We start from the raw sequence: 26,696 nt of genomic DNA, 5'->3' as shown, positions 1-26,696 counted from the left end.
ATAGTTGCGTGGTACTGTACTGGCCGCGTTTGCCTACGAAGCCCAGTAAGGTCAGGGATAGGGGCTGCCATTATGACTGTTTTAATGATGTCATGCTCAGGGGCGGGGGATTAGCTTTTGTGTAACAGATGCCGGTCAGCCAGGTGGATTGGTGGAATGATGTGATTATCAGAAAATGGCTGGTCACAGGTGCCTGTGTTTGCGTGCGTTTCTTGGAGGGAGACTGAGGTCATGTCCATTGGAATAGCTTCTGTATTCGTGCCATCTGTGCCCTGCAGCTCCCATTGGCCCCTCTTGAGATGAGCCTGGCTGCTCAGTCACTCTGCCAACTTGTGTGGTACATGCTTATGCTGATGGTTGGTTTGTTTACTGGCATGAGTACAGGGCTGGTGCAGTCTCCCTCAGGTTACTGCTTTGAATGTTGCCTTACACTGGTGTCAAGCGATGGGGGCCTGTTGTTGTTTTGTCTCATATTTCAGTTCATTTTGCTGTACTTGAACCTTCACATGCCTGTGCTGCATCAGTACGGCAATGGTGACATGCCAAATATGGATGGCCACTCACAAGGCACTTGGAGCCCCTACATTCATTTGTTCGTTGGCATGCATGGGTGACTTGTACATTTCACTGGTTGCATTGTGTAACTTCATTGCACCTACGAGGAGTTGTGCAATGTGGGCAGGGAGTGGTGTACAGGCACTCAGTAGGGCCATTTACGGTTGGTTCACGATGCCGTAATTCTCACCATGGCGGAATGGTACTTTCCGCCATGCTTGATGGCGTTAAGTAAATGTCCGCTGGGGTCAGAATTCGCGTACCGTTGCGCCATGGTGGTAATTACGGTTTTGCATGGCGCGCGTGCGCGTACTTGGTGCAGTTAGCGTTGGCGTTCACTACGGTGTCGCTAATGGCATCGTACTTTACGGTGACGGGTCATAATCGCACCGAGCGGTATTCGATGGCGGTATTACATTTCCGCTATCGTTTTTCGATTTCCGCCAGGGTCGTAATGAGGGCCATTGTCCGGGATGGCGTCAGACTTTCGCGAACACCGGCGAGCAAGGAAACAATGGAAAAAGTTACAAAAAGTGTACAGAAGTGTTAAAAATGTTGCTAGTAGGTGGGGAATGGCACCGTTTTAAGTTCAAACTTTCTACATCGGCTGAAAATGCTGCTATATTGAGGGTAAGTATGATATTAGGAATTTGTAGCAAATTAGGGCGCACTGGTAAAAACACATGAAATTCAGTGAAAAACTGTGTTAAAGGAATGTTATGGTTAAGTTGCACTTATAAAAACCTATGAAATTCAGTGAAGAAACTTTGTTAGAGGGACATTATGGTTAAGTTGCACTAATAAAAACCTATGAAATTCAATGAAAAAACATTATTAAAGGGACGTTATGGTTAAGTTGTGCTAATAAAAACCTATGAAATTCAATGAAAAAACATTGTTAGAGGGACATTATGGTTAAGTTGCACTAATAAAAACCTATGAAATTCAATGAAAAAACGTTATTAAAGGGACGTTATGGTTACAAGTAAAACTGAAAAACCTTAGAAATTCGCCAGTTATGGTAAGCTAAGCAACCATAACTTGCGCCACCACTGTGCACTGCTAAGACTGACACCCAGGACATGAAAGACAACATCACAAATGTCATTGATGCGTGTTATCATGTTTCTCTACAGAACCCATGCTGAGTACGGGTAGTTTTTTATAGTAACATATATGTGAGAGTATGGCATAGCAGTAGTACACTGCATAATAATGCATATAGCTTTGATGCGTGGGTGGTGCAGGGAATTTGCTCTCTGCCTGCCAAACATTAATGCAGCACACAACCTGTAAAATCTCGGTAAGGAGTAAGAGGTGGATGAGCGTGTTATTAATGAATACCACTGGTGCATTTATGATGTCCCTGCTAAAACCTGCAATGATTTGAAATATCTTTAGTACTGACAAATTCTTGCCTACTCTGAAAATATCTATGCGTATAAATATTTTTATGATGTTAGTTTAATTCCATGTTGTCTCTCTTATGTTTGCGAAATAAAATTGTTATGCACATAAAAATCAATTGATCAATATGCTTAAATGGATTAATGGTAAAGATCTGTTTGTATTTAGACATTTTACATCTTGTCAAACTAATCTTCCTTTTGTAATGGATTACTTCCTCCCACAGATTCCTCATTTTGTATATCTATCTCCTAGCATGACTGCTCTTTGGAAACATTTCTGCCACCATGGGGTGCAGCGCAGCACCACAACAGTCCTGCCTGATGCTGCTACACACACTGCACCACACATGTCGGGCCAGTATATTTTCAGGTGCTATACCCCTTGATCGTACTTCCTTTTTACACAGACTCTGCTCCACTTCATTTGAAATTATATTTCTTCTTGTTTTGGCACCATGCCGCATACGTTGAAGTCCCCTGTATCAACTGTGGTGTCAGATGTCCATCTCAGATACACCAATGACCTGTCTGTATTGTGTCACAAATCTAGCAATATTGATATATGATATGGCATTTGTAACGCGCCTATACACAGGTGTTTCAAGGCGCGACGAGGCAGGGAGGGGAGGAAACAAGGGGAAACAGACAACGATCCTACTAGGCCAGGTGTCATTCAGATCGCGCAAGTGCAAGGGTGGGGGAGGGGGAAAAGTGCAAGGGGAAGGGACTCTCTGGAGGGAAGCTTCTCTTACGTGGCTAGGGAAAGGCAGAAGCTACCTGACTCTGACCCTGGGGGTGGCTATCTGAGGGAAGACTACATAGGGGAAGACCAACTCCAGAGAGGTAGGAAAACACTGAACCAGAATATACTTGCAGCCAGAAGTCCACACGACAGCCATGTGACTTTACAACATACCTGTATGGCCAATTGTGACATAGATACTAATCTCCCAAGTTTTCCCAACCAATGACACTGTTTACTCCCACCCCCACCATTTTAGTACTGAGATGAACAAGAGGAATGGAGCAATGAAGATAACCAGTAGCGGTAAACCAACTCTACGTTCTAGTCTTTGGAAAATATGGACAATGCCGCAAAGTTTAAAACTGCCACAGCTGACATGGATCTGAGAGAGAGGCAGAGTCAGAATCTGTTTGCAACATGTTCTGATGCCGATCAGGACACCAGAGATAAGCGGATTGTAAGAGCAGCACAGAGGCTGACACGAACGGTGTGCAGGAAGACAGAGCTGAAGAAGCTTACCGCTTGATGACCGTGGGCAGCTGGAGAGGCCTGGAGCAGAGGAAAGCAAAGCGGGAGGTGACCAGCTGGTGGGAGGCACGCCTACTCAGCGGACCGGTAGAGAAGCAGAAGAAGAGACGTGAGAACCACCAAAGTCTCCCGGTAAGCCCAGGGAGAACAACTGGGTTACTGGGGCGCAGGAAGGCAAATGCTGCGTCGAAGTGATAACACTGGAGAGCCAAATGGAACGTATTAAACAAACTGACTTGGATGAGAACATTGTTAAGATAGGGCCGGTGGCCCAGTATTTCAAAGAAGGGATTTATATATATGTGAACAGTGTTACAGGTGGTCAGAGACCAAATGCTTGAGAGGAAAATTTGCAGGTTAGTGAAACAGACAGACAGTGAGTCTTTGACTCACAGCCCAGAGAGGAAGACAACAGGAAGTGTAATGATATCCTGGCAGGAAAGTAAGCCAGAAGTGAGAAAAGGAACTGAAGTGATATCCTGGAAGGAAAGTAAACCACAAGTGAGAAAAAGAAGTGAAGTGATATCCTGGCAGGAGAGTAAACCAGGAGTAAAAAGAGGAGTGAAGTGATATCCTGGCACAAGAGTAAACCAGGAGTCAACCGAGAAGTGAACCTGAAATTGTGAATTCAAAACGGAGGATTCATCCCCCTTTTAAGAATCAATAAGAAAGTCACAGATACCTTGGCAGGAAAGTATACCATGTGTAGAAAGAGGACCAAGCAGTGTAAAGAACTGTGCGTTTAAAGGTAACTCAAGGGAAAACTAATGCACTTGAGTAAAGTTGAATTCTGGAAGTAAGTATAACAAGTGGAGGAATTCAAAAGTGAAGACTCATTCCCCAGGTGTGAAGTGGAAACATGTTAAAGTTATGAATGTGGAAAACAGAAGAGGTTAAAGGAGAGAAATATTTTCCTCAAAATTGTGGAAGTATATGAAGTGAAGGACATGAAGGGAGAAGCTGTCCTCCTTGAAAGTGTCGGGTGAAATATTGGGATAAGAGCGGAACATAGGGGAGAATGCCTTTTGCACATTATACTGAGTGTAGAGTTTAGAGTGCTAAGGGTCAGTTTAGGATTTTTGGTCACAGGATGGAAGATGATCTTTGTTTAACATCCTGACACAGATGTTCCTTAGTTTCGTTGAGGCAGGGAGACCCCTCTAAGGATTAGGGATAGATAGGTTTCCTCCAAACCACCTTATTTTTATCTTATCAATAAAACACCAAATTTGTATCGGAGCTGATTACTGTGTCTGAGTCTTGATCCCTTACTATTGCCTCAGAGAGGAGCATGACACAAAGGACAGAGAGTAATGCCAGTGGATGTACCTGGACTTTATAAGAGGGTAGCAAATCTATTCACATGTCTCCACAAGGAGAAGGTTGATAAACAGACCTGTTTGAGGTCACTCGCTGCAGAGCATCACACAGAAGAATGCTCCGCGGTTTGCAAAGGCAATAAGAAGGGGCACTGAAAAAGGTCTAGTGCCAGGGGGGAGGGAGGCTTCAAAACACTGTTCATCTTCCTCCTTGAGGAAAGGCAGTCAATGCTCCAAAGATTCCTCTGAGAAACAGGCACTACAGGTACCTTCCCCACCCAGTCCTCCACCCCTGAGAAATGATAGACCTGTTGGCTGAAAATGCTTCAATATCCCTATATTTAGATTTCCTGTGGACCCCTCCTAATGGAGGGAGTTTTTCAGCTTCTAGTGAAACTGGCTGGAGATCTGGTGCCCCACTTTGGAAGAGGCAACGGCTGGTACGCAACTTATTTTCTGGTGCTAAAGCAGGACATGGGCTTATGTCTCATTGCGGATCTGTGGTTCTTGAATCTGTACTTGCGCAAGGACACATTCAAGATGGTTACTTTGGCACAGATCTGTCAAGCCCTCCACCTGCAGGACTGGTCAGTGTGCTAAAATCTCCAGGATGTCTACATCCATGTGCCAATCCAAAAAAGGCGCAAGAATAACCTGAGATTCACAGTGGGCATGGCCACTACTAATTCAAAGTCCTGGCGCTCAGTCTATCCTTATCACCCAGGGTCTTCACCATACTGCTGGCAGTGGTATCGGCTCACCTCAGAATAGAAAGCATCAATTTCTTTGCCTATCTGGCTTTTCTGTCTGGTTCATCCGAGGACTCTCCCCAGACCAGGCATTTGTTCCACATGTGCAGCCTGTTGCACAGCTTGGGCTTCTCCCTGAACTTCAAGAATATAAAGGAATGTGGGAGCCCCTCTACTGAGAAAGAATATGGGTCAAATACCCAGTTTTATGGAATGTCTTCCACTCTGGTGGGTCTACAACCACGTTTTAGCTCACTGCACCCTTCACAGAGGAGAATATACATTTGCATATCAGTCTTTGTCCCACAAGGGCAGTCCAGCACCAAAATGCTAGGCAATTCTCCTCTGAATAAGAGTACCATCAGCAACCCCAGACATGTGTTTCAGATTTGTTGGGCCTACTCATTGAACTTTAACTAGTCTCAGGTTTATCTGTGCCAGTCAATACTGTTTATTGGAGCTGTTTTGACACTGGAGGTCTCACTACTTTACCTTTTCTTTTGCAAAGCACTCTTGTTATAACCTCACACATACAGGAGATTGTTGGTGGGGACCCAGGATTAATTCATTAAGGTAGGCTTAGCCTACACCAATCTGTGTGGTCCATTTGGTTATAAAAGAGTGCTGAGCTCCTCTTTTGGCAGATCACCTGAAGACTTCACCATTGGGCCCTGGATGAAGGTACAGTCTGCCTTAAATCTTCCACCAATGAAGAAAGGCCATGACCTCCACGAGGGAAGCAAGATCCCTCCCCTAAACATTTGCCAGGGAACAGAGGGAGATTTGAATCCACAGGACCCTCCAACAGCTCCTTTACCAGTACCCAGCCAGCACACAGCATGCCCTGCTGGGCTGTGTAGCAAGCTTAGTAGGTGGAAAGTGCCAGAGAGTCTCTGAACCAAACCAAGGAAAAGCCTGCAACACTCTCATCAGCTTTAGGCTGTCCGCCTTAAAGGACAACATGAGTCCAGTAAAGAAGCTAGGAGGCGTACATCGACAAGCATCTACCGACCTCCACCTAAAGGACATTTTTGCGCCAGTCGAGCCACTCGACATGCAACTGACTACATTGCTGACTGTTGTTAGCCACAGTCACTAAAGCTGTCCGAGATGCCTCAACCAGTGCTTCACAACTACCGACCAGCACTGAGACAATGATTCCTGACCCCGAGCCGCTGTGTACGCTAGCCTGCAGCCATCCATCCTGCTTCACTCATCGCATGCTACCTGTAGCTGTCTCCCATCTTGGACTCTGTTGTAGAAGCTGCAAAGTGCCCTGAAACCGACTCGACTGTGTAGAGCACCAAAAACTCGTACAGCACTAGGTACAGGGTGGTTATTTCAGCCTGGTCCTTCTCTGAAGGTCCCTAGCGACACTTTAAGACCCATTGTACCTTTGTGTTGAAACCAAGTATCCCTGAACTATTGTGATTATTTACTATACTGACTACCTTTCTGTCAGTATCCAGAGTGCATCCCTTTTCCTTCTTTGAAACTGTCTGTCCTCCGCATTCCTTTACAATGTGGGTTGTATTTTGTAGTGTGCTAGAACTGCCTGTTGTGATAATAATATGTAGATATTTGTATACAACCTTGACTGGACAGTGTGAGTGAGGTGAATTATCTCATTGACATGAAAGGACCGAAACAGATATGTAGGGTCTTTCATGTCAACTGGCGAAACCCCCATTATAGCCGGGATGACTTGGTCATGGCATTAGTGACTGACGGATAGACTGAGGAGGAGACTTATCCCCTCCCAGACCTCCTGCACACTGAAGCCACAGATAGGTCAGTTGAAGGTGTCAACGTTGCAATGGACCTGTCAGAACAGCAACTGACAGACTGGTGCCAGTTACTGAGACAGTTTGCCAGTCTGTTTTCGCTGACTCCAGGTCACGCAGATTGGTGCACCCATGATGCGGACAATGGAGACAGTAAGCTGGTGAAGAGTAAGATTCACTGGATGTCCAATAAATTCAGAGACACCATCAAGGAGGAAGTTTCAAAGATGTTGTCCCTAGGAGTGATAGAGCCATCCCACAGTCCCTGGGCTATCCAGTGTTTCTGGTCTCTAAAAAGATCAGTGGTGGGAAGACTGAAGTTCACAATTGTGTGGATTACAGGGGATTCAATTCTGTCACAAATAGAGATGCTAACCCCTTTCCTTGGGCACATTAGCTCATTGACCAGCTTGGAACTGCCAAGTACATGAGTACCTTTGACCTAACGGCAGGGTACTGGCAGGACAGCTTGACAGATGAAGCGAGAGAGAGGTCAGCATTCTCAACCCCAGGGGGACATTATCAGTTCACTGTGATGCCCTTCGGATTGAAGAATGCCCTAGCCACTTTTCAGTGGATGGTTAACCAGGTTTGGTCTGAGCTGGAAAACTTCAGTTTTGCCTATTTAGATGACATTTGGAGGATTCCTTATCCCACCTGAAACAAGTGCTTCATGTGCTGCAGAAATATCAAGGCCACAAAGTGCCAGATATGCAGGGCACAGTGACATACCTAGGCCACCTGGTCGGTGGAGATAAAAACAATCTCTTGAAGCAATGGTGCAGGCTGTGAAGGATTGGGACATCCCCACCACACAGATGCAGGAAAGAGCCTTTCTAGGTCTCATCGGGTGCTACTGGTGATTCATCAAGAGGAATGGGACCATTGCCATGCCCCTGAATGATGTAATTTCCAAGAAAATGCTGAAGACAGTAACTTGGACCCCACCTGCCAAACCTCCTTTCAGGATTTAAAGGATGGATTGTGCAGGGCCCCAGTTCTGAAAGTGCAAGACCATGGTCAAAAGTTCATTATCCAGACAGAGGTCTGTGATTTTGGGATTTCTATCCTCCCGAGGCAAGCAGACTGAGAGACAAGAATAGTGGGAGAAAAAAAGAGTGCGGGAAACCCAGAATCATGACTGAAGTTGGCCAAGAGAACCTAACAACCATTATAGAGAAAAAGGATACAATCTCATCCTCTTTACCCTATAATTCAGACAATGTTGGAAACCAAAAGCTTGAGTTGTTTATGTGAAACCTTTTTTCTTTCTTTTGTTACTTTTGCCATCCTGTCGTATTCCTTACTCCACAGTTCGCGATCTAGACTTGATCTACTTTTTGATGCTGAATACACTACCTAGAACTAGACCTCTTTGTGTCTCTCAGCTTTCTGGCACAGACACAAGGCTTTCCACAAGCCGCATCTACACTCTAGGCTGCCCGCATTCCAATTGCCATTCCTAGAGCACACACTCGACTATGCACCCGGCATTCTGCACGCTGTCATCCAAGACCAATAGAACATGCTGGATTCGGCAATCAGCAAACATTCCCTGACTTTAAAGGTAAAGAGGAGCAATGGAAGCGTCAGTAAAAGCTTGGAGGTGCACAGTATATCCACAACTAATCAGGATATAATATTATGCATACTGCTAGGTGTGCTCCTGGCCCCTCCCCCTCAGCTTGATTCACCATGTTAGGCCTTAGGGAGTGGCCACTAATCCTTTCAGCATGCATATAATAAAGGAAGGGTCAGGTGAGGAGGCAGGGTCTTCTGCCAGTGTTCCAGTTGGAAGCCACTAGAGTTAGGCACCACATAGTCCAAGCATCATTTTGTACAGACCATAACAATCGCCTCCAGTCAGGGAAGCCTAAAGTATTTATGAATATATATGTATGTATGTATGTATGTATGGATGTATGTAATTTATAAAGAGAAAACCTAGCTAGCAAAGGAGCACTGCACATAGGGGTTGCGGGTAGGGTGTGGCAGTAGCAGAGATAGCTGGTATTGGTAGGGGGAGCATGGAAGAGGGTGGCAAATATCCCAGAGGGGAAAAGAAGGGTTGAGTGGAGCGATCAGCGATTTGGGAAATGTTCTTTGAAGAGTGGGGGCTTCAGACTAAGACAATTTCTCAAAGCAAGGAACTTCCAAGGAACACCACAGGGTCCTCCATAAGCAGTGATACATACTAAACACTAGGAAGTCCCGTGCAGAAACATGCACAAAGTCTAACGTGTGGGGGCGTGCATGTGTACACTTTATCCTATCACCATATAGACCTTCGCTCATCGTAATCGCGACTAATCATCATGGAACAGAATATAGAGCTCGGACATTTTAGGGACTGCATAATTTGTCAGCTAGAAGACATCCAAAATGTTATGAACTGTTTTTCGAATGAAGCGTGTCTCTTTTACCATTGCTCTGTTTTTCTGCCCTGGAAACCTATTGGCAATTTTCGCAGAAATTAGCCCAGCTATTTTGGTTTTAGACACGGCTGGTAACCGAGGCAGCATGCTTTCTTTACTTTGCTCAATTGAATTTCAGACTTTGAGCTCACTTTTCCGGCTCACACGCCTTAGGAAAATAAAGGGTGCAGTCATTTGCACACCAGAGATTTGAATAACAAACCACGAAAACCCCGGCGTGGCTGTCTTCTTCCAGAAATGCGACGGGTGGTCATGTTTTGTGAACTTCGTACTAACATTCTAAATATGGTACAAAGTGCCAACATTTATGGAAATACACATTTAAAGTGTCAATACTCAATTACACAAGGATTTATCTCAAAACGTGCTTTGCCTATTATTTTCTGATATTGGCTGCCTTCTCTTCTTTGGATTAAATGTAATCGCCTCCTTTGAAATGAAGACATTTTGATAACGATAGATAGTTTTTGATTTAAGGCTCTGGTAACTTTTTGAAGTATGGCATTCCTGGCTATTCACAAGACCCTATGAAAAGCTAGAAGGCTGGCACGAGGTATGTTGCCCTAATGCCCATGTCGAGCCACTACCTCCACACCAGGGCCCTCAGCCCCTGAGAGCAGATACAGTGTCAGATTTTAAAGTGCCCAAACACTCACCTAAAATTCATATGCCGCTCTTAATATCATCAGTGATGCCATCAGCAATGTCCTCTGCATTGCACTTTGGAGAGGCCCTGCATAAAATAAATGATAAATAAATACATATGTGATGTTATGATCACTGCATGCATGGGTGTCAGCTATACAAAAAGAGGTCAGGGAGCCCCTCTGCAAGAAGGAACACAGCATGATAGCCTGTTCTGTGGGAATCTATCCACTCAGAGTCTGCAACCACATGTTTTAGCTCACTGCACCTTTCACAAAGGAGGACTATCCATTTGTATATCAGTCTTTGTTCTGCCCACTTGAGCAGTCCAGCACCAAAATGCTTTGGCAATCTTGGGGGTCCCCTATCGTTACAATGGTAGCAATGCCTTGGGATTGTGTCAATAATGTTACAAAATGAATTCTGCTCTGCAGGAGTACAAGGGTGAGTAGCAGTGAAATCACTTGTTCAGCCCTCACACATCTACAAACCAACAGTGATCCCAATAATAAAGGTGAAACAGACAGCTAAGAGTTATACATTCTTCACCTTTTGTGGTCATGTGAGCCAAGGGAAGGCAATACTCTCAAGGGGGTGTGAATATGATTCAGTAGCAACCCAAACAACAGAGTATAACAGTCGAAAATGAAGGGATTTTCCGATCAAGGTTCTCTACAAATCTTTATACGTTAATTAAACACACCATCTGAAAGAAAACATAATAGAAAAACACTGTACATAACCCACCTTTGTGGAAAGAACAGAGCATATGAAGAGAAAGAAGATGGAACACTCTGAGTAATGAAACATAAGGATAAAAGATCATAAATAACAACAATGATTGTAAAATGGGTATGTACTGGAGCGTAAAGGGCTGAAAGGTGACCAAGCCAGTCTCTATTGCCCAAAAATGGACCAGGGGGCAGTTGGCAGTCAGTGTACCTTTCTCTGGTCTTGGTGATTAGACGACGAACCAGGCTTCTAGGAGCTGTTTGGGTGGTTCAAAGCGTCTTGAATACAGCAGTCGTGTTGTTCTAGACAGGGAGCAGTGTCGAGCAGGGGTCGAGCAGAAGGTCATTGCAGTTCTAAGTGATGCTTTGAAAAAGGACAGATTGTGAGGGTCACCAGGGTCATTTCCATGGTCGGTTCAAATGCAAAAATGCTGGTGACTGGATGCACTGTTCTGTGTGACCGGCTCATTAAGATGTTAAAAAAAACTGCAGGTCAAGCGGGCAACTTGTGTCATTTCAATAGGCAAAGCTTCTAGTGATAAGATGTGCAGCTCATGTCGGGGGCGGTTCGATGCAGCGTATGATGGTCGTAGTTTAATGGGCCACGAGGGTTGGTTTGACTAGCGATGAAGATTGGCAGTGAAGTTGCTGTTGAGTCATACAGCAGATCGAAGGTGGCAGATGCAACGTTAAGCTTTGAGTTTGAGCCGAGGCAATGACACGCTCAGGTAGCACAGTGAGGCGGTGAACTGGTTTTAACATGCAGTTCAGCGGTTCAAAGATCGAGTGAGTGCCAAAGGCAGCTCCGAAGGGTCCTGTTGGTACGATGCAGTCAAACGCGCTCATATCACGGTTTGCAGAGGTTCAATGATGAAAAATGCGGGACTCCCGGCTGCCTTGGTTCTTGGGTGCTTAGAGTCCGTCGCAGGGGTATCAAAGACAAGTGCAGACCTTGTTCCTGGGATCACAATGCTTAATTGCTTGCTTTAGGGGTCCAATCCCTTTTCTTGCAACAAGTGCACCTTGCCTTCTGACATCATACCCAAAGTGCTTTGTGTTAAAGGAAGTGGAGGGGACAAGAAGGAAGAGCAATATAAGGGGGAAATTAACATTTTGGAACCTTCCTCCTGCAGGTCTGAGCTTCCCCTGTCTACTGTAATTCTGCCAACTTCCCTTGCCAATAGCATCAAAAGCCCTTTGGTATGCAGCACCCTGAAGTGAGTCTAGCTCTTCCGGATGGGGTGCTCTTTGATTCTTGTTTCCCAGGCCAGCTCCTGCTCGGAGGCTGACTCTCAAAGGATCAAATGGAGAGCCTTAGTTCCATTCGTCACGTGGCATGGCCAGGCTGTCTGACCAGAATACATACACCCCTTTCACAGCTTAGACCACAGAACGGATGTGGCTGTAATGCGTATGAGAGATCCTGGCCACCATACCCAAACTCAGTTATGGCTTATATTTAAAGTTTGTAACTACCAGAAGAATAGTAACTCCTATAGTTGTGTAGTTTGTGGACAGAGGTGCATTTCTTAAATGCAGCCCTGTGCTGCAGTAATTGGGCTGAAACTGCAGCTGTCAAAAGGGCACCTGTGACCGGAACCTGCTCTGTGCCGTGGGAGCACAGTGGTTGCAGATCAGACCAGTAGGTGCAGCAGGGCACAGGTGTACACTATACTTTTGCCATGGATCTTGTGGAGAGGGCATTTTATCCGCAGACCACCCTCTCTGAGAGAGAATTACCTGCATCTTTTTGTATTTAGTAAAAATCAAACAAGTCAGGGCCTCTATACCCTTGCCAAGTGGCAATCCTTCACAAACGTCCCTCATTTTTCTGCAAATCTGTACGTTTGTTATTCAACTTAGTCTATTATGTTACGATACCAAGAAATCATAAACTAACTTCAAGATGTTTTGTGAAGAATGCTTTTTAGTGATGTACTTAAAAATGCTGCCACACCTTTCACTGACCCGACAGGCCGTACTCTTTCCTCCCAGCAGACATTTTGGCCAGGAAGTGGCCTTTCACAAAGTAATGTGACCTGCACTGCCTGCCGGGCATGGCCTAGGGAAATACTCTAGGCACAGATGCGCTGCCTCTTTTAATGACCTTGAGATATGGAATATATTCACATCACAGGTGATTTATTCATTTATAGATGAATATCCCTAATTTAATACCCCTTGACAATCCAACCTCACAATCTGGGACAAGAAAACTGTTTTCAATCTGAATATTATTTTTTAAATAATAAATCCAGGAATTAAAGATGCTCCCCTGACTTTCAACGCTGGGGAAGTCAACCATAATATTTAAATAAATATACACAGGGTTTCGGATCTGCCCTCTGATGGTTTTCCTCCTTTATATTCGGCAGGCGGTACTCTCTTACTCTGGACGACATTACTACTGCATTCATGGATATTGCATTTGGTGTCCCACAGGGCTGCTATGCTGACAATACTCAGCACGCTTTTAAACTCTCTGGGAAGTTTTCTGATAAAGCTACCCACTCTATTATCATGACCCAGGTTAAATCTCAGATGTGTGCTAATTGGCTTGGCCTTAATACTACTAAAACGAAAGTACTGGTGGTTCATCCTCGATCCTTGGCTTCATCCTTATTTTCACCCCACCTTTTGTTTTTATTTATCAAGTCCCCTTCCTCTGCACAACAAGGGCAAGTCCTTAGGTGTATACCTAGAACCTTTTTTAGAGTTTTCAAATGTATCAGGTCATCAGTTGTACCTCTTATTACATTCTAATGTTCAGGCATATTCGCCCCTTACTCAGTCAGGATTATCTTATTGTAATTGCCCGGGCCATCGTTAACTGAAAACTGAACTACTGCAACTCACTTTATGCTGGCCTCCCAAAATCCCATTGTCACAAACCTCCATTTGCAAAATAATATCTGAGAATGGTACTGAATTTTCCTTCTCAGGGCCACTTCACTTGCATCGAAACGACTTCACTGGCTACCTGTTCCAGCAAGGATTTAATTCAAAATGCTCACCATGATTCCAAATGCATTTATGGCAGGGTCTCATGATCACGAGGGCTAAACCCAAGAATTTCCCCATGGATCCCTTTGTGGTTCCTGTTGCCTCTTTTGGAGTATGTGTCAAGTACATGAGTAGAAACAGCCTTAACATTGGGCAGGGCTGGACTGCACTGGTGCGCTATTGACATAGGCATCAAAACAATCAACATCATGGAAACAGCTCACCTCTCACCTGGAACCCACCATGACCGCCGAACATCCCTCATTCTCTTTTACTTTACTTTATTGCATTTGTATAGTGCAGCCATGGACCCTAGGGCGTGAGGGAGCTACAAGACATAGACAACAAATAACAGAGATCATAAGAAATACATGGTTGGGTGTTAAAAAGAGAAGTTAAAATCATCAGGTAAAAGCTATGAGTAAGTTCATTAAAAAGGTGAGTCTTCAACCTTTTCTTGAAAATATCAAGTGACTCAATGCATCTCATATCCAGTGGGAGAACATTCCAGACCTTAGGCGCAATGGAGAAAAAGGCTGAGTTAGCCACTTTAACACTTTGACATTTCGGCACAAGTAACAAGTGCTGGTTATTAGATCATAGTGTACTAGTATTAGTTCTCGCAATAAGGAGCTGTTGTAGTTAGTCAGGCATGTTGCCAAGTCTGCATTTTTGTACTAAAGTCAGAGTCCTGAACACATTTCTGGATTCTACGGGCAACCAATGCAGAGCACGTCTTGCAGTCGTGACATGGTCTCTGCGTTTAAGTTTCATGACAGTTCTGACCGCCCCATTTTGGCACACTTGCAATTTGATGCAGTCAATCTTGTTTAGCCCCATTAAGAGACTTGAGCAAGAGTTAATTTTTGATCCTATTATCGCTCTAGCAATTGTCTCCAACATTGTCTTGAGATATATGGGTCCTTAAATGCACTAAACGTTTAATATAATCGGCGCATGATGATACTAGACTGCTGACATGTTGCTTCATAGTCATTTGTTGGTCAAAGGTCACCCCCAATGTTTTCACCTTTTTCAATGGTGTGATAGTTTCTTCTTCCAGCTGAAAGCTATCATAACGTAAGACTCAGTAAGACTGATATTTTCCTCATTGGCACACCCACTCCCTCCTTTCCTGTAGCTCTCTGGCCGGCCTCTCTTGGCCCTCTTCCTGCTCCCACCTGTGTGGCTAAAAACCTCTGGGTCATCTTCGACTCTACACTCTCCTTCTCTCCTCACATCTCTGACGTCTCTAAGAAGTCACACTACCAACTACACCTTCTCAGAGGTATTCTTCCTTTCCTCTCCTTCCCCCAGAAGCTCACTGTCTCCAGAGTTCTGGTTCTCTCTAGGCTGGACTACTGCAACAGCCTCTTTCTAAATCTGCCTGCTTCTACTCTCTGCCCTCTGCAACTTATCCAGAACAGGACTGCGAGACTTGTCCTTGGTCTCAAGCCCAGGGACCGTATCTCTCCAGGACTGAAATCTCTACACTGGCTCATTGTGGCTGCGAGGATTAAGTTCCAAACCCTCTGCATCGTCCACAAGGCCTTCTGGGGCCTGGGGCCTCAATACCTTCAACTCACTCTCCATAAATACCTTCTTTGTCGAGCTCTTCGCTCATCTGCCTCAAACTATTTCAGGGTCAGTCGCTTCTCCAAGCAACGAGTTGGTGGTACATCTCTTTCTTCGGCTAGGGCCTCCCTCTGGAACAGCCTCCTTGCCTCCCTGAAACTTGCGGAGAATAATCTTTGGTTCCGGAAGCACCTCAAAACCTTTCTGTTTGCCTCTGCTTTTTCTTCTCCTCTTCTTTGCTGACTTCCTGGCTGACACTGACTTTGCACTGGTTGCCTGGTCACCCTCTGATCTCGGGTTCAGGTCCCCTTCCCTGCCAGTCGCACTCCTGCACTGCCCTCCTGGCAACCCCGCACTTGGGGACTGTTTATGTATCCCTACAGGCCCACTGCCAGCACTTGTTGTCTGCAGTTACCCTTGCACTTGCCACCTGCTGGCCGTACTTACCTATTGTTATTATTTTCTTATCCCATGTACTGCACTGTCCTCTCCCCCTTCCCACCCTGCACTTCTCCCCCCTTCCCTTCCCATGCACTTACGCAATCTGAATGACACCTGGCCTAGTAGGATTGTTGTTTGTCTTGCCTCTGTTTCCCTCCTTTGCCTCGTCACGCCTTGAAACACTTGTGCATAGGCGCATTATAAATGCCATCTCATATCATATCATATCATATCATAACGTGGCCCAAGTTTGTTTAGTATATGTGAGGAACCTATAACAAGGATCTCAGTCTTCGATTTATTCAGGGCCAACTTGTTATGGACCATCAATGTTTCAATTATGGTGAAAACTTTTTTAATGGCAAGTACATCTAAGCTATGTGAGCCAGACAGCGGGATGACACCTTGGTGTCATCCGCGTAGTTAGTGAATATTGTCGTGGTCAAGTATTGCAAATAATGGGGTTGTGAAAATATTGTAAAAGCAAGGGGAAGTGCAGGCTCCCTGAGGCACTCCGCAGCTAATCGTAGTGGATTCAGATTCAGCCATGCCGCAAAAGACCTTGCTATCACGGTTGTTAAGAAATGTTGAAACCCATTTAGATGCAAGGGGGGAAACGTTTGCATGTCATGCACTCTAGTCTACCAGGGAGTGGCCCATGGATATATAAACCACACCGTGAGGCCCACTACCTGCTTCTCTTTGAATCTGCTTACACGAGTAGCAGCGCAACGCTTACTGTGACTTACCGTAGCATCACCGCCTGACCACAGCAGCTCTGCAACATGATCCTGCGCCTGCAAAGGAAACCTGGAAAAGACCATAAGAGTTAAGCATGAATCTAGCACTATTTGTTACCGGCATCTGCTATAAGCATCAACCCAAAGAATACTTACCCAGCATTTCTGCAACAAGCATCTTCTAACTGCTCTCTCCCGCACTTCACACGCATCGCTGGGACCAGCAAACTGTGAACGATAAGAGTGGACATCCATTAGTACATTGGGAAAGCTGCACGCTAAAGAGAAAGACAGTGAAGAAAGCACAGCGCAAAACATACCTTTTATGACATAAGCCTATGAACAGCGAACGGACATATCAGGGGAATGAACAGCAAGACAAAACCAGGACAATAGACTGAGTTTAATCAACATAAAGCGATGGAAAGAGGCACATAATTCCTTCTACAACATCAAGCAAGCACCAAACAAGTTGCAGCAGGCCTGGACTAGCAACAGCCAGTGAAGGAACTGGTGACAGGTGCAAACTACAACAGAACTCACTATCACAGCAATAATACAAAAAGGTGAGTCCAGCCTTCCCCACGTTGCATATGGGAACATGAGATTAGTGGGGGGGGGGGACAGTCAGCATAACAGTAATTGTCCTTTTGTTCTAGGGAACCTTGCAGTCACTGCAGATAACATTCGGAGAATCTTCTACATCATATCCAGCACTTCCAGGCCCTCATTCCCTAAACACAACAGTGTTTCATCATACAACGCTGCACGGGATTGGGGTAGAGAGAGGTGTGGAACACACAACACAACTAGAGGTCCAAATGCTTCCACAGGGTACCAGGTAAGCATTATAGAATGTGAAGCCCACAATTGAAAGCCCTGTCTGAGTGCCCTGACGTAGATCATTTAGCCACAGTACTACGAGAGCGGAGAGCAGAAGTGCACGCGGCCCGACCAGAGACCAATGCCTTGAGGAGAGAGTTAGTGGCCAATAGAGACTGAACAGATGAATTGACCAGACAACTCACACAGGCACAAGCCGGGCAAGCCTACCTATACCACAGGTACCTCGACCAGCACCCATCAAGTTGGTTGCTCCCTGCTCTGTCCCTCTAGCCCCACCAGAACACTTCACGGGAGACCCACACAAGTATGCAGTGTTCATGAATCAGTGTTGGCTCAATTTTCTTTGTAGGCCAGTGACCAAAATAAAGTAACCTTTGTTTTGTCCTATTTGGGTGGTCATGCGACCAACACGTCTATCCCATTAGTGGACAGGGATGATCCCATTCTGCACAATTTTCCAGGGTTTCAACGAGAACTGGAGAAGTTATTTGCCCGTATAACACAAGGACAGGCCCTCTATTACAAATTATTATCTCTTGGCAGGGGTCACAGGACTTTTTGGCTTTTATTGCCAACTTTAACAGGTTAGTGGCTGAGATGAATTGGCCTGAGGATAAATAAACCATGCTTTTTCACAGGGGGCTTTGAGGGGAGGTCAATAACATCTTAGAGCTGGTGGTCAATACACCCAACCGTCGCCTAGAGCACATAGACCTGGTAATTCTGTTAAACCCCTGCCTACAAGAGCGAAAGAGTGACTGTTCGTGCTCAGAGGTGTGCCCTTTATACTATTGTCCCAGAGAAAACACCCCATCCCATATGGAGAGTACACCATAACCTATGCAGTTGAATAGTGTTCAGGGGCTATTGACTAGGGATGAAAGTGCCAGACGCAGACAACAACAATTATGCCTGTACTGTGGCAAGTCTGGCCACTTCCTGAGAGACTGCATGGTCAAACCACCTACAAACACAGTGGAGGCAGTAGACACCACAACTGCTGATACAAGGCCTTTGAAAAACTGTGCAGCCCGAGTGTAGAGGCCTGTTTGTCGAGCAAAGACAAGGCATCTATGGTCTTGCATCTTGCTATCGCCGTTATGCTCATCTGTCCTCAATAACCATGGAAGATGCATGCTCTTGAAGCATACGTGGATTGTGGGGCCATGGGCAATTACATGGACTACACATTGGCCCATCGGATTGATGTTTCATTGCTACAGAAAGCTATTGTGAATAATGTAGTAGCCGTAGACAGCACACAGTTAACCTCCAGTGCAGTGACCCAGTGTACGGAAGACGTTGTGCTACTTTGCCAGGATGGACATCGGGAATACATCGTATTTGATATGATCAATGCATTGATTGGTGAGCCAGAACTCTAACCTTCTCTACTGATTGTTAGAACACCTGCTACTACAAACCATCCGCTGTTACCAAGTCTCATCCTTTGGTGCCATCAAAGAGCCCAAATCTAGTGTTAGGCATCATGGGAACGTTGCCGCCCGAATATGAGGATTACCAGGACATCTTTCATGAAGAGCAAGCGAATACCCTGCCGCCGCACAGACCCTATGACTGCCAAATAGATCCCGTGCCAGGCGCACAAATACCATGCAGTTGCATCTACGCCCCGACAGATCAAGAAAATAAGCATCTCTGTACTTATCTAGACCAGTACCTGGCGAACGGATTTATAAGGCCATCGAAATCACCTGCAGCCTCCCCCCTGAAGGAGGGGGACTTACGTACCTATATAGACTACAGAGCTCTAAACCAAATCACGGTAAAAAAACAATACCCACTGCCCTTGATACCGGCGCTCCAGGACCAAGTGAAGTGCGCTAACATCTATATGAAATTGGATCTTAGAAGGGCATATCATCTGGTGTGGTTTAAAGCAAGTGGCAAATAGAAGACGGCCTTCCACACCAAATTTGTGCTTTACTAGTATTCAGTCATGCCATTCGATTTATGCAATACCCCTGCAGCATTCCAATACTTTATGAACGATATGTTACGAGAACTCCTGGACGTCTGTGCACTTATTTACATAGATGACATCCTGATTTATTCCACCTCGCCCGCAGACCATGTGCAAGACTTAATAGCAGTTCTGGAGAAACTATGCCAACACATAATATGTGCAAAATTAGAAAAATGTGCCTTCCATGTTACCAAAGTGGGGTTTCTGTGGTTCATTTTGATGCTGCAAGGAGTCTGTATAGATGACCGTAAAGTTGAATCAATACTCCAGTGGGCATCACCCACCTCTGTTAAAATCATCCACAGTTTCATAAGGTCCGCTAATTTTTATTGGTGATTCATACCAGACTTCTCCTATGTGGTGCATCCCATCACTTCGCTACTCAGAAAAAACAAGACATTTTCCTTAACCCGGGATGCTGAACGAACATTCAACATTCTGAAGAAGCCTTTTTTTTTTATCTTTGCAAGAAGCAGTCAAACTGTCGATGATGCCAGAGGAGCTGCAGGCTTGGATCCCCTTAGACCCACAACGAGACAACAGAGACGGACTTCCTTATCCAGGTAACCGGTTATACCTGCCCAACACGACGACGCAGGTACAGATAATGCAACACTACCACAACTCTTTTGTCGAAGGCCACCATGAAATCACCAAGACTCTCGTAAAAGTTTAACAACACTATTGGTGGCCTGTTTGGTGAAAGGATGTGATACAATACTTTAAGACCTGTGACATATGTGCGCAACACAAAACACAGAAAAAGAAACCACAAGGACATCTCCACCCATTACCAGTGCCTCCAGCTCAATGGCATACCGTGTCCCTGGATTTTATTACAGACCTACTCCCATGCAGTGGCTTCAATACCATTCTGGTTGTAATTGACCTGTCATCTAAGATGGCGCACTTCAAAGCCCTAAAAGGACTGCCAAATGCAGGAACCTTAGCCCAAGCATTTCTAAAACACATAGTCAAGCTACATGGGTTCCCTTCAATAGTGATCTCAGATCGGGTAAGCCAGTTTGTCTCATTTCTGAAGGGGTTCTGTGCCATCTATCAACCAGTCATCGTCCCCAAATGCACAGGCAAACCGAAATAACAAACCAGACACTAGAGAAATACCTCCACTGCATGCTTACTCACACCGATAAGAACTGGGTTGATCTTCTATGGGTAGCAGAGTATGCATATAACAGTATATACAGTTCAACATGTTTTTCACAATTTTTTGTCTTGCACCGAAGAGATCCACATACCCCAGCATATAACCCACCTGAAGCCCTGAAAATGCCAGCAATCATGTCCCTGCATAACACTATTCAACACACCGTCAGTTCCCACGCTCCATAAAGCTAAGGATTGCTATAAAAAGTTTGCAGATGTAAAAAGAGAGAATGCCCCGAGATATCAAGTAGGGGATAAGGCATGGTAAGCTACAAAGCATAACTAACTAAAAGGCCCAAACAAGTTTCATCCAAGGTATATAGCCCCTCAGACCATGTTGTCTCACCGATTAATGCAATAGCAGTCAAATTGGCATTGCCACCTTCTTTCCACATTCACCCGATGTTCCATGTCTCACTGCGAAAACCATTCCAGCTGCAAACCCATAGTTCCATGTCACAACCAGCCAATATTTTACAAAATTAGAATGTGGATGTTATTTGAATACACAATTAATATTTATTCAAACATTGTTTTTTCTATTTTAGGAGCCGCCATAGCTGGCTTATAGTTACATTGACAACACATTGTTCACAAACTGAAATCATTTTTAGAAAACATTACAATAAACATAGATACAAAAGAATCCTCTTAAAGTGCAATGTGCAATTGATTGCTGATATCCACTACAAACTCCTCAGGGGAAGAATGTATAAAGAGAAGGGGGAATGGGGGCATGTACACTTCCGCCAACCCGAGGTGTAGGTCAACAATACAATATCACCCACAGTCAGAACACCCATACATCGGTGTCACACATAAAAAAACTAAAGGTCTACTAGGTGAGACAGCTGGTAACGAAAATCTGCTGTTTCATTGGAGTAAAATAGGAACCTGCTTTATGCCCAGCATAAAGTAGGTTCCTATTTCGATGTGCTCAAATTACTGCAAGCACTATTGTTCACCAATGGCATTAGGAATGATTTTACTCCAGTGAAACGGCGGATTCTCGCATGGCGCACATGGTGCTTTTAAGTGACAGCTGACACTGTATGCAACTGGAAGCCTTATGAAACAATGAACATACATTCACAATGCATTGGAGATACTGGAGCGGTTGAGTGATTGTTTGGCTTCATTCACTCCCATGCACGACTGACTATGAGTACCAATAAGGATAACCTGCCCTGAAACATTTCCTAAACAGGAGATGCATTGAAACTAAGAACAAGGGGAATTTAGTTACACACTTCGAAGAGCTCCATCAGAATTTGGAAGACAGCAGATTTACCAGCTGTCTCACCTAGTTGACTTTTAGTTTTTTTTATGTGTTCATGTGGGGAGACAACAGGGAGCCTCTCCCTGTTGCCTCCCCATCCCACCCTCCCCCGAAAATCTGCTGATCCCCTTTCCCACTCCCTCTCTCAATCCGCACTTACCTGCAGGACTAGAATTCTGTGCTCCGATCCCAGTCTCTGCTATAGACATGGCCAAGTTACTTAGTCCCTTTTCCATATGGGAGCGGCCATCTTTTATTTCTTTATATTGTTTTTTTTCTTTTTTCTTGGGAGACCAGCTGTGCAAGCAGTGCAAATCTCCCAAGGAAAAATAATGAAACCCATTTGTACCCCAGATGAACCCCAGGGTGCAAATGGCTTTCATGCCTGCTCAGGAGGGGGGATATGGGTGGTAACAGCCTATAGATCAGGCTTGCCTTAGCCTGGGGTGGCGGCGCATTACTGGCCGTGTTCACCCTTCTGAGCAGGCATGAAGGCTGTAATCTTTCTCTGCAGCCCTTAACCTTTATGCCTCTGGTCTCAAACATGCCAAATCCAGCTATTTTGAAACTCTTTTTTCCTCTCAAGCCAACTCTCCAATACAGCTCTTTGACATGCTGAGAAGGCTTCTGACCCTCCCTCCGTTGATCCTTCTAAGTCCTTGAACCCTTCTCCCACAGACTTTGCTGAATTGTTCCTTAGTAAGATTGAAACCATCCGATCCTCTGAAAGTACTGCAATTTCATCAATCAGTATTGGCTCTTCTGGCTCCTCTGACACTTTTTATTGCATTTCCCCTCTATGGTTACTTCATACTTCTCTGCCTTTTCACCCATTTCTGAAGGTGACGTCATATCCATGATCTTACAGGATCACCCTATGGTTGCTCCTTCAGGACCCCTTCGAGCTTATCTGGTTAAGTCTGTTTAACCTGCTCTTGCTTCTTTTCTTACTGCTCTAGTCAATCTCTTGCTGCTTTCAGGTTATTTTCCTTCAGCATTTAAATACACCACTGTCCTACTGCTTCTTGAAAACCTTCTCTTGATTCCTCTGATCCCTACAATTTCTGCCATATCTCTCTTCTCCCATAGTTATCTAGACGCTTAGAACATTTGGTTCACGTACAAGTTTCTTCTTATCTTAACCTACACAAACTGATTCCTCACAACAATTTGGTTTCCAGACTGGCTTTTCTATGGAAACCTTTCTGTTGTGTGTATCTGATTCCATCTGTCATGCATGCCATCTTAAACTCTCTTCTCTATTGATTCTTCTTGATCCCCATTCATCTTTTGAGAAAAACAGAAAAATAACTTCCCAAAGTAAGGGAACTCCTGTCTGCTGCACACTATCATAGGCCAAAACAAGCAAAACCTGTAGATGGAATTGTGAAGTTTAGCCATGTGCCACAACTAGATAGAATTGTGAAGTTCAGCCATGCATCACTGCCAGATAAAGCGGTGAAGATGCATCACACTTAGAGAGAATGATGAAGTTTAGCCATGCCCCAGACTTAGATAGAATTGTGAAGAATAGCCATGTGTCCCACTCAGATGGAATTGAGAAGATTAGGTATGTGTCACACTTTGATAGAATTGTTATGTTTAGCCATGGGTTACATTTAGATAGAATTGAGAAGATTAACTATGCCTCACACATAGATAGAATTACAGAGATCAGTCCTTTGTCACAACAGATAGGACTGTGTAGATTAGCCACATAGAAGAACTTAGCAAGTAGCCAAAATACTAACCACCCCACTTCTACTTCCTCAAAGACACCCAGAAACACTATGCACACCCACTGGCCTTGCCAATCTATACCCTAAAACAAGCACACACTTACAACAAACACACCTGGACACTGGACACTGGACCTTACCCGTATGGACACAACAAGCCAGTGTGCACAACCTTAAAAAACTGCCAATCTACACATACACACCCCAACATAACATACAGTCACATAGAAAGATCCCAGGCATTGGACCTTATCCATATGGATACAACAAGCCAGTGTGCACAACAAATACCAGAAATAGACACATAAAATGCACTGACACACCCCACTACAACAAACAGCCACACAGAAAACATCCCAGGCATTGGATCTTAGTCGTACGGTTACTACAAGCCAGTGTCCACAACCTACCATCTGCAAGCCAACACACAGGGATGCCAGTTTCTCCTTGTTCTGGACCTACCCTGTCATTCGTCCCTTACTGACCAACCCCGTCCTCTTTCTTGCAGAGCCACGTGAGTGCCTGGAGACTGCCTTGGGTGGTATCGGTGTGTGGTATGAATCAACATAACATACCATAACAAACTAATGAATGTAAATTTGAACAAACTGTTTGAACAAATATAGTACATTTAATGATTATGAGTATTCCACAACTTCTGAGAAAGACTCTTAGAACTCTGCTTGTCATAACAAATCAATATAGTAAAAAAAAAAACACCCAACGCGTTTCGAGATATCTATCTATTTTACACTCGGCGGTTAGGACTTTGTCTGGCTTACGTTCTTCTGCTCACCTTTCACCTCAAATGGCTATCAGTCTAGTGTTGCTGTGAATGTAAGGTCCTTTGTCTAGTCTTTAAATGTACCCATGCACTTGCTCCTACCTACCACGGTTCCTTGATTTCTCTTTACCAACCCATTTGGAAGCTTCTTGCTTTGGTTTGTTTCAGCTCCTTGCCCCTAAAAATATTTTGAATTTTGGTCCCGTCCCTCTCTCTCTCTGTTTAAAAAACAGCTCGAAACCAGACTACTTAATTTTCCATTTTCTTAAATGCTATCTACTCTCTTGTTCTTTGATCTGTACTCTCCAATTTGTCTTGTTTTTTATTTGTATTATACCGTATTCCTTTTGTTAAAGTGCTTTGGATAAAAGTACTGTGTAAGCACTGCAAATACATAGATAAATTAATTAATAAATACATAAAACACTAATGGAACCTGTACTCAGGCTTTAGTTTTGAATTGTTGTTAATCTGTGGATTTCTTTTGTTAAAAGTGTTTTGTGGTTTATTTGTATGTTGTTGTATGTGTGCTTGCTTGTGCTTAGCATATAAATGTTATTGTTTGATGTTAAAAATAGCATAGAGATAGTAGTAAGAGTTTATACCTTTGTGAGAATTTTTCGGAAGTATGGATTTATTTTTTGGATTTAATATGTTCGGACTAAGGTTTGAATTACAATATGTTTTTTTTAAAATGCCTTGCATACTTTTTGCGCATTTCTGCCCGAAAATCCCCATACTTCAAATAGGGATTTTCAGGCAGAAAGGTGCGCAAATCTGCGTTTTTCACGCAAATAATTCCATGAAAAAATCTACTTTGTTTTTAGGAGAGTACTGTGTGATTTCTATGTGAGTAAAGTTGACAGGCGTGTGTTGGGTGCTGCGGTTCACTTAACGTGTTTTGAAATGGATTTTTAATTTTGCAGAATGCTCCTCATTTGTTTTGTCCCTCCGACCTTATGGCGCATGCACAGTGTCCCTACTGCGTACATTGTCTGGCTAGCCATCTTATGCATTACACAGAATATTTTACATTTTACGGTTTGTTTTTCATTTTCACTTCATCCCTCCGACCCCATTGAGGATGGACGGCTGGCCAACTGCGTGTGTGGCTCGACTGATAATCTTTTGTGTTTCACGTATTATTTTTTCATTTTTCTGTATGTTTAACATTCTTGTTTTGTTCCTTCAACCCTACTACACAAGTACGGAGGCCCTGCTGCATTTTGGATGCAGAAGATCATTTTGTGCACTTTGCGGAATACATTTCAGTGCCATGTGACTGGATAATCTGCTAGTAAACACAAGTTCCATGAACATGGAATGGAAATGAATGACGTAAAAGCTTTATGGCTTTTACGCCATTCATTCACATCACGGCTCATATTCATGTAATTGCATGGTGGTGAGGAGGGATGGAACGTAATTTACGTATCCCGCTCCCTTCCTCTCCGCCATACAAATTCTCCGGAATTTTCGCTGCCATGGATTTTCATTCTGGTGCAAATGCTAGAGATTCCTATGGAGTCCACTGGCTTTTTGCACCAGCGGACGCCATATGAATCTATTGTAGACGCTGCCTGCCATGCGTACATGGCAGGCAGCGTTTACTCAATTTTCATGGTGGAGGGCAAAAGGGTGGCATACAACCGTGTACGCCCCTTTTTCCCCTCCCCTCCTACTCTCTTGCCTGCAAATGCAGAACATTTGCCAGAGGGGACCTGTACATGCTAAAGTGCAAAAGTAACAAGTCCCTGCTGATGAATTACGAAGAACTAAAAAAATGACCTTCAATGTGTTTTTATGAGATTTGTCAACAAATTTGTTAACCACTTACCTGCAAGGACGTGAATGCCTATTGTGTTTTGTAAGCCCTACCATTTTCAGAAGATATAGGCAAGCACTATATCGTGGGTGCCACCCAGCCACATTTATTATTTTAACCTTGGCTAAGCATAGCAAGGTCAACCATAAAATAGTGATCCAATATGTAAAGGAGTTATTTTTACTAATTGTCAATGCACCTTGTTGGTGTCTTGTCACATTGTGTTATCCTGTCTCATTTTACAGGTTTGTCATTAGAGCGGTCCCCAGCATCCATTGCTTCCCGCGCACGCCTCTCCGAGAGAGAAGAAGAAGTCATTGCCTGCTTTGAGAAAGCCAGTTGGCTTGCACAAGTATATTTGCAGAAAATTGAAAAAGTAAGAAAAGTCTATTATTACTTGTCATTCATTC

The 26,696-nt window shown here is 44.3% G+C and overlaps 1 protein-coding gene across 1 annotated transcript in view; it reads left to right on the top strand.

Annotated features, from left to right (window-relative positions):
• The window catches only part of TTC7A (tetratricopeptide repeat domain 7A), a 2,220,458-nt gene that overhangs the window by 238,380 nt on the left and 1,955,382 nt on the right, over positions 1–26,696 (top strand). The window contains exon 4 of the mRNA XM_069608425.1: positions 26,532–26,662. Coding sequence (XP_069464526.1) covers positions 26,532–26,662 — 131 coding nt within the window. The remainder of the gene's footprint in view (positions 1–26,531; positions 26,663–26,696) is intronic.

Source organism: Ambystoma mexicanum, chromosome 4q (genome assembly GCF_040938575.1).
Source record: "Ambystoma mexicanum isolate Mex_15411 chromosome 4q, UKY_AmexF1_1, whole genome shotgun sequence".
In the NCBI taxonomy this organism is placed as follows: domain Eukaryota; kingdom Metazoa; phylum Chordata; class Amphibia; order Caudata; family Ambystomatidae; genus Ambystoma; species Ambystoma mexicanum.
The sequence above is the reverse complement of the archived record's forward strand: the minus strand, read 5'-3'. Positions and strand labels throughout refer to the sequence as shown.